The following is a 9,331-nucleotide window of genomic DNA, read 5'->3' on the forward strand; positions in this document are numbered from 1 at the left end:
ACTGTGACGAGCTTCAAACTCCTGAAGGCTGGGCATTAGTGACAGATGCAAAAGAATCATTGGATTCTATTCCGGCCTGATTGAGAACCGACAGATGGATAGCCGTGCTGTGACAGGGTGCGTTGAACATTTCCACTGAGAGGATGGGAGGTAGCCACTGACAACGGTGAAACCCTTGCATACAGCTTGCCATGGAAGGAGCCTAGCGTGTTTGAAGAAGAAGACAGTAGGAAAGCAGAGATTCAAAAGATAGAGCATCTCCAAAACCTCAACCTATTCTCCATTACTGCAAAACAAGTACTTATTTCATGTTCTTTTGCTTTTCACAATCAATCCTGATAATTTCTGATATCCTGACTAAGAGTTACAAGATAACCATAGCTTGCTTCAAGCCGACAATCTCCGTGGGATCGACCCTTACTCACGTAAGGTATTACTTGGACGACCCAGTGCACTTGCTGGTTAGTTGTGCGGGATTGCAAAGTGTGATTGCAATTTCGTGCACCAGATATGAAGGATTATCTAGTAGGAGGAGGCTTCTTTGCTGATCTTCTCTTATTCACCTAGGCCTTCCCTCAACCTACTCATCTGGGTTGGTTTGGTTATTCTGAGGAGTACTGTTAGTATCAGAGGGTGGAATTGGGTATGATTCAGGGTTTGATTGTGAAAATGAATTTCTATATAACTGTAAAATGTATTGGGTTACTTGTTCAGCTGCTTGGGCTTCATTCTCACTGGATACTGAGGCAAAAATTGCACTTAGAGATGTTAAACCAACAATATGAATTGGCTGCTAATCTTGCTCATTGGGATGCTGTGAAGGATGTGATTGATTAGAAGGTGGCTCATCTGGTTACACAAGTGTTGTGAAAGGCTAAGACATATGTTTTATTGGAGATCTTTGTTGGGCTACATTGCCACCATCCTCTTTTTGGGCCTCAACTTCAACCTGGTTGCTTGCTTCATGGGCCTCTTCCCTTTTCTGGGCCTCCTTCAAAATTTGTACATGACTCACTGTTTCATCATTGTCATCATTCTCAACAATTATAAGTCTTCTTCTTGGAGTCTTCTTTGGAGTTGAATTTCTCTTAGCACAAGTCTTCAATCTCATCTTTGTTAGAGTAATATTCTCTTCAACCATAACATGATCATTTACATGGTGCTCTATGTATAAGTCAATTTTGTTACCATTCTTCACAGCAGCCTGATACAACCTAACTATGTCCATATAAGCCCTTAATAATTTTAGCACAATCTCAAACTTACCAGGTTCTAGCCAATAAAATCAGTAATGGATGTATACCTAATGTCCTTCAGCAAATCATTTATGGAAAATCCATTGAGCGTATCCACATTAACTCTCTCAATCTCTATTAGTTCCCCACCAATATACACAAGCTTCCCACATGGATCTTGCTCAAATCTTCCTCTATGATTAATACACAGAGTAATATGGACAGTGGCCATCCTTGCAAGCAATACAATATAATCTAAGGTACCATTTCATGTAATTACAGATAACAACATAGCAACAAAAAATCTAACCCTAATCCAAATGTCTAGCATTTCTCAAGCCCATACAAAATAATCAGAATATCCGACAAAGTCCCAGAATCATTCTAAAATGGAAAAACTAGTAATGAGATACCTTTGTTCTTGGTGGAGCAACAATGGTGGGCTACGAGTAGTGAAGCAACAACTTGATTAAATTGGGGAACTGTCTCTGTCGCGAAATGGAGGTGTTGTGATCTTCTTCTCTGATTTGGGATGGTTGTGGCGACGACAACGGAGTTCTGCTAGGGCACAGAAGGGCGTGAAAGTATTTTTTTTCCCATTTTTCTTAATAAAAAAAATTGGATTACACGTAGATAGGTTTGGAGGGATTTTGTTACCACCTAGGTTTGGTTACTAACAGACCAAGTGCGTAACTAACGTCAGGGTACTTTTTGGACACGGAGATCATCGTCCGTGGTTACAAGGTGAGTTTTCTTCTTCTATGGATACATTTGTCAGCATTTACATTTTTTATGGGTACAAATAGTCATTTATTCTAATATCATAATTAAATTTTAGAAGTTATAATAATTTATCTGTAATACAATGTTTCTTAAATTAATGTTTTTATCTCATTTTTCTAATTATGATTTCAAAAAATTATATCATATCTCGAAAGCCTTTTTGTAAAAGAGGGGGAAGGTTTGGAGAATTGGAAAAAGAATAGTCATTTTTTATTTTTTAACTTTAGTGTTTAAAGACTTTTTTAAACAAAACAAAAAAGCTTTTTTTCCTCTTTTTGCTTGAGCGCTTAAAGATTATATTTAAAACTAAAAAATAGGAAAAACAACCATTAGTATGCATGAATTTTACGAACGTTGACAAAAGTACCCATCAAACAAGAAATCTAATGTTGTACGCATGAAATATGGGTTTCGTATGGCAAAAGTATCCAAAGTCTAATTTTTTGTTGACTTTTTAACAAAATTTCCAAATTAACCCTATCCTTTTCTCTTTCCCAAACTTCAACAACGACAATACTTTAAAAAATTTCATCCATCAATGGCTACATTTTAGCATCTTTGTTTTTTTCTCCCAAATCTTCTTGTTATTCTTCTCAAAATTCACCAAAAAAATACACTCTTCTAGAATCAGAAGCTCTCTCACTGTCATCGCCTCATCGTCGCTGTGTCTTGTACAGTGCTTGTTCGACAACATCGTTGCCTCCTGTTCCACGGTCGTTCGTCATTGTCGCGGCCTCATAATCGATCTTCCTCATCATTGTCGCCTCCAATAAAATCGTCACCACCACTAATAGCATTGTTGCCACCTCTAGTAGCCTTTTCATCGCTCATCGTTGCGGCCTCTCGCAGCCTTGTCGTCATCGTCACATCAATATTTTCTTCTGTCATGGCCACCTTGCATTTGTGGCAATATAAATTCTGGGTATAGCTTGATTAAGTAAATTAATTGGCAATCTAACCTTTCTTTGTTGTTGTTGTTGATGTAAGTAGTGGAAAGGGCCCTTCAAATTCTAAGTGCTTTGGATACTTTTGTATTGAAACTTTTCATTTCCAAAGAAATGAACTTTGGTGCTGAAGTTTGGTGAAGAAGAGAGGCCGTAGAATTGGGGTTGAAAAGGAAGGATGGGTCGATTTGTAAAGTTTGTTAAAAATCAACAAAATATTAGAATTTGAATACTTTTGTCGTGCAAAATCCATCTTTTATGAGTAAAACTTTATTTTTCTTGTTTGATGGGTACTTTTGTCTATATTCGCAAAATTCATGGGTACTAATAGTTGTTTTTTCTAAAAAATAAAAAAGTGTAGCTGAGAGGTACTAAAATTGCTAACTATCTCTAACTCGAGTAGTTAGAGACGAACGATCACACTCTTTACATTAAATAACAGGTAAAATTAGCATTTTGACTCATTTATAATTTTACTTAGAACCCTTTCTGTAACTCATTATTTTAGAATAGCTTCCATTTCTGCTCCAATGCATCACAGATAAGGCCTACGCAGCATTTAGCACCAAGTGGATAATCAGAAACTGCAAAGTAAACAAAAAATAGCATTACTTTTCTCTATTATATCCTCAAATCAAAACATGATTCGAACAAGTTTCTTGAAATTAAAAAAGATTCAAAAATCCATCAAAAGGAACTTCCACTCCATTCCACTGTCATTCTCCAAAACAAGAAGGGAAACTTTGTTCCGTTTCTTTCCTTTTTTTTTTCTTTTCCTTTTGGCCCATTTTAATTAGTTCTATTCTATTCCATTAATGAAAAAACATATACACATAATGTTAGCAAGACTAATTTATTCTCCCTATCATTTAGCATAAAATCCTTTGTAATCTTAATACCCAAATAAAATTATAGGCTAAACAATCTAGTCAAAGTTTCAGTCACATTGGAAAAATCAAGACCCATATCGATCTTATAAATGAAATATTCAAAATAAAGATATCCACCCTAAAGAACTTTTACATTTTCTTAATTTAGTATAAGTTCCTCCTTAATTATTAGAGCCTATCAACTGAAAATACCTAGACATATATATATTTTAGAGTTGAAGTATGTATAAATGAAACAGGTTAAATTAGATCCAAGAAATTAAACATATTTCAAATTTTAATTTAATTTAATACCAGAAATATAATCATGTGTGTGGTCTTCTTTTACTTTCCCATTTACCATTGCACCCACCTGAAAATAGATAAGAATCTATCATCATAATTAAAACTCAAAGATCAAAGGCTTTATATTTCACTAATAAAATAAATTATACCACAAAAACAGGCGTCATATGATCACTTAGGGAAGAAACGTAGTCATCTATGTGGACCACCTTCTTTGAGCTATAAGAGAGGCCTGCATGTTCCACAATAACATTGTGTTTTCAAAACCGATGTTTGTCTAAAGATTAGCAAAACCTAAAATGAGATATAAACAGCTATACAACCAACCTACTATATGAGAATTGACCGGTAAATGGCGCGTCACAGGCTCTTCAACAATGCGAATAAGTACTTCATTTGTATCTTTAGCACAAACACGAGACTTTCTAAGCAAATCCACTACATATTTCAGAAACAATTTTAATTACTGAAAGTTAAAAAAAAAAAATGTGTTCTTAGTATCTAAAAATAAAAGAATGAAAGTAAAAATAGATGACTTACCTATGAGACCACAGAAACGTTTACAAGTTCGAGGAATGCGAACATGTGGCTTGATTTCAAATAGGGCTCCTCCATCAATTTTCACGAATATAGCTTCCACCAAACCATATTTATTAAGTGGACTATCAATAATACTACGGAGTGCCTGAAAAAGTATAACAAATATTGAATCACTTATTCTTAGGATTTTGTCTTGCAGTCTATTGTGTAACATTCACCGTAAAAAAGAAAAGTTTAAAGAAGCTATGAGATTGAGTAGTTAGTGTACAAAGTACAAACCTCAAAAACTATGTCTGGTCGATAATCATTAAGACTCTTATTTTGCTTCAACAGAACATTGGCATCATCATGCGAATTGAGGATTTTCCACTCCTAAAACAAAATCCACAAATTGAATTAAGAACTAGTTTATTTCCTATATACAGCAACAATGTATATACGTCATTTCATCTATTAATTCTCAAAGAAAGTGATATACATTTATCTATCAAAACATTACAAAGTATATGTACACTGTACAATCAATGTAGAAAAAGAAAAGTAACCTTTTTAACAAGTCCTTTCTTCAGTGAAGCATTTTCCAATATAAATATGGCACGTGACCTAACATTAGGATCCTGTGGAGAACCAAGCATTCTATCAACTTTTCCAATTTTACTATCAAGTTCTCTAGGCTCTTCTTTCTCTTCACTGCATTGGGTTTGTGTCTCAAGCATCTTACGCTTCAGCCTACTGTTTGCACATGGAGTGAGCATATTGTCTACAATAACATCCACAAATTGAGAAGAATCCATCCATAAGAAAAACAATACATACTTAAGGTTATGTTAAAGCGGAAAAAGCATGCCCTATGACAGCTCAAGAATCAAGGATACATCATACATGACAAAACATGACACCATACAATACAACATTGATTATGAAGAAAAAACAAGTATATGTCTTCTTTTGTGTTCTTGTATAACTGGAATTGACAATATAACAATGCTCTTCTATGTTCTTTTATAACTCTTATGTCACAGTATTTAGACTCACGTAACAGTTACAAATAAAAGTGTAACTTCTTCTTAAAGGCTTTGAAACGTGAAATGTATACCCATCTATAAATCAATACTACAATGGTTGTCAAACGGGCAAGTCCAGTTAAAATCGTAGAGCCCTGCTAGACTAGACTCGCCGAGTTAACTCGCATAGTTTACTATTCACTACTACAAGCTACGGCCAATTTCAACTAAAAATTGGAAGAGTTAGCATCCAAATTTAACATTCATCCACATAACATATAAAATTCATGAGCAGTTAATAATTTGACCAACAATTAACTTAACACCAACAACTATATTATGTAGTTTTAAGATTCAACAATTCAATCTAACACCTAACAAGTGGTTTAAATTATCATACACTAGTGAGCAGAGAGCCAGAGCCACTGACACAGGCAGAGTAAGGCAAGCAGTGGCGAAGGAGCAGTGCAGTGCAAGGCAGCGGCTGACGGCGTTAAGCGGGCGGACCGGGAGGCAGTGGCCAGGGAGAGAGAGACACGGAAGAAAAAAAGGAAAGGAATGGCAGAAACGTGAAAGAGCAGAGGCAGGCACGAAAGGAGCAGAAGCGACGCACGACGGGGCAGAGCAGAGGCGAGCCGGACGACTGGAGAGTGAACAGAGTGGACAGCACTGGCTGACAGCGGCGACGTCTGACGCGACAGAGTGGACAGGCAAAACAGTGGCTGGCAGCGACACTAAAGAAAGACTGAAGAGGGTAAATCTTTTACCCTACTATTTTAGTTTCTACCCTGACGTTGGATCTTTTTAAATAAAGATCTTTTCTATTATTTACCAGTATATATCTATGATGCATAGATACTGACAGACACTGACAGGGACACGCCGACACACAAATTTTAAAATCTTATAAAATACGGGAAAACGCATACATATAAAATATAAAGTATTTTTAAGATAATCGTAATAATATTTTAATATTCTATTGATATTAAAATATAAAATAATTTTTTTAATTATTTTTAATATCTTATTTTAATTATATCTAATATTTAAAATATTTTTTGTTTTAATAAATAATAAAATATACTATATCTAAATTTATTTCAAGAATATATGTTATTGTTAAGAATAAGACTGAACATGCTATCACATGATGGTATTTAGATGTGTCCATGCATGTTCAGAAAAAATTTATTAAAATACGATTGAACACAGCAGACACACGTATCGAACGAGTGTCAATGAATATCGTATCCAAAATGTGTCCGACACGACACGGCAACTCAGCAAAGTGTCTATACTTCATAGGTATATATTCTTAAAATTATTTAGTTTTTCATGATATTAACGCGTATACAAATTCGTTAATATGGTATACGAATACGAGATAAGTAATAAAATTATTCAGTAGCTAATTTATTGAGTAAAAAGATATATGCCTAATTGCCTATAGATTCAACTATAAGGTTCCGAAAATCCGACGGATTATTAAACCGTTCTAGTTACTGATTTATTGGTTTATTAGTCCAATCGGTCTAACTGTGGTTAATTGAAAAAACTGTTTCATAATAAAATAATAAATAAATTATAAAAACATCCTAAATATCTTTGAAATTTAAAACCCTACATAAAATATCACCAACTAAATATAATTAATCATCAAAATATGCAATGACTTGCTCCAAATTTGTTGACAATTAACATAATTATACTTCCATTAAAAATAGCTGGATTGAATTACAATGCACAAGATAAAGATAGAGAATATTATCTTAATGTAGCTAAGTCAAAAAGTAAAACAGTGACAAATGAAGAAAGATTAACAATTTTCAACCCAATTTTAACAAAGCTCATCACAATGATTATAAACAAAAAAAAGCAATGAAGGAACAGTGATTCAGTAACATACGCAGTGCAAATTCAAGAAACTTCAATAAAATTTAACTACAGAAACAGACAATAAAACAGTAATAGAGTTATAAATTTAAAATTTATCATCAAATACAATCAGTGAGCAGTCAACCAAGTACTGACTGGGCATTCAAAAAAAAAAAATCAAAAGAACATTTAAAACACAGCAAAAACACAACAACAATAGGAACATTTAAAACAAAGCAACCCAAAAACAAATCTAAAAATCACCATTGCTGAAAACACTGATTTGATACGTGTATGCTCAGAATTAAAAGCTAATCTTACAGGAAAGTGAAGAATACCCAAACCAAAGAACCTTCAATCACAGCTTAAATCAAGAATAGAAAATCACAACAAAAACAAAAAAAAATAAAAAAATAACATAAGAACGACAGAACAACAACACAAGAACAATTAGCAAATTAACAAGATCAATAACAGTTAAAATTTACCAGAAGAACACTAATGCAAGTGGAATCATCATGCTAATATGTTTTCTGCAAAGATGCTATTTGTGCAGCTAAAATTTCCTAATTACTAAGATCCAATTATTCTAATTTCACATGCAATCAACTTACTAAGTTTCTAAAAGCTAGAAATTATAAAACCTACCAGAGATATGGTTAAAGCATTTCATCAAACATGTTGCATGTGGTAAAATTAAAACGAAATAAAGAGAATGCAAAGCTTAATATCAATGTGATAGAGAAGAGAACATAACTATTGTAACTTTAATTCAGTTCATGAAAAAATCCAAAACACTACCAAATCAAATAGTTACTTATTGTAATGGAAATCAGAAGTTGCAGAGTATGAAGCAGAGTATTGGTGTTGTGTGAGTGTATTGTCTGGTAGCGGGTTTAGGGAACTCACGGCGGCAACAAAAGAGAGCAGTTCGACGGCTAAGTGGAGCGCGCGGGTTGGTCGCAGAGTTTGAAGCAGAGCAACGTGGCTTCCAGACGAACGCGAATGCGAACTCGAACGGTGAACGGCGAGTGAACGCGAACGGTGAACGCCGAGCGAACGTGAACGGCGAAGAACGCGAACGAAGACGACAGATGAACGAAAGCCCGAACGTGAACGGCAAACAAACGGCGACGGAAGCGCCGCTGAGCAGACAAAGACGACGGACGCCGAGCTCGAGGAAGCAGCCGCGATCGGTGACAGCGAACAGGGGTTGAAGACTTGGAGCACGAGGGAAGCTAGATAGACGGACGGATGGCGAACTTTGAGTGCGACGGACGGCGGCAGTATGCCACACCTTGCGGCGGTGGTGTAGGCTTACAATGCTAGGGTTTTTTGGCTGGGTTTGTGTGATTTCTTTCTGAATGAAAGAAAGGAAGGTAGAAAGGGAGAAAGAAACGAAGGAGCTTCCGTTTTTGTGTAAACCGGGCGGCTTCCGTTTACAATTTCTCACCGGTTTTCTAACAACGGTTTTATATGTCTGACCGGACCGTTAATATTGTCGGTTCGCTGTTGAACAGGTCCGACCGGCCGTTCAGGTCCGGTTTTCAACCAAAAGAAAACTTTTACACCAGTTTGAATTGATTTAGAAATAAAATCGATAGAATTCATTGCAATGCAATTTCGTACCGATTTTATTTTTATTTCTCCTTATCCATCAACAATCTAGTCAATTTTATAAGCAATCTTTTCATAAACAATTTCTAAAACTTTTAGCGGGTTAGCGTTAGAAAATTTTACTGTGTTACTCTATATACTATTTTTAGTACTAC

At 35.2% G+C, this 9,331-nt stretch overlaps 1 protein-coding gene across 1 annotated transcript; it reads right to left on the bottom strand.

Moving 5' to 3' along the window:
• Positions 1-3,216: 3,216 nt before the first annotated feature.
• Positions 3,217-8,981, bottom strand: LOC107484975 (uncharacterized). The gene is made up of 8 exons (XM_052261240.1): positions 8,469-8,981; positions 5,223-5,437; positions 4,957-5,049; positions 4,678-4,822; positions 4,465-4,575; positions 4,287-4,369; positions 4,147-4,204; positions 3,217-3,546 (listed from the first exon to the last, which is right to left on the bottom strand). Exons 2-8 carry the CDS (start codon positions 5,430-5,432, stop codon positions 3,467-3,469), a joined length of 780 nt encoding a protein of 259 aa, XP_052117200.1. The 5' UTR covers positions 5,433-5,437; positions 8,469-8,981; the 3' UTR covers positions 3,217-3,466.
• Between the last annotated feature and the right edge of the window lie 350 nt (positions 8,982-9,331).

The sequence above is a fragment of the Arachis duranensis genome, chromosome 4 (assembly GCF_000817695.3).
Source record: "Arachis duranensis cultivar V14167 chromosome 4, aradu.V14167.gnm2.J7QH, whole genome shotgun sequence".
Classification (NCBI taxonomy): domain Eukaryota; kingdom Viridiplantae; phylum Streptophyta; class Magnoliopsida; order Fabales; family Fabaceae; genus Arachis; species Arachis duranensis.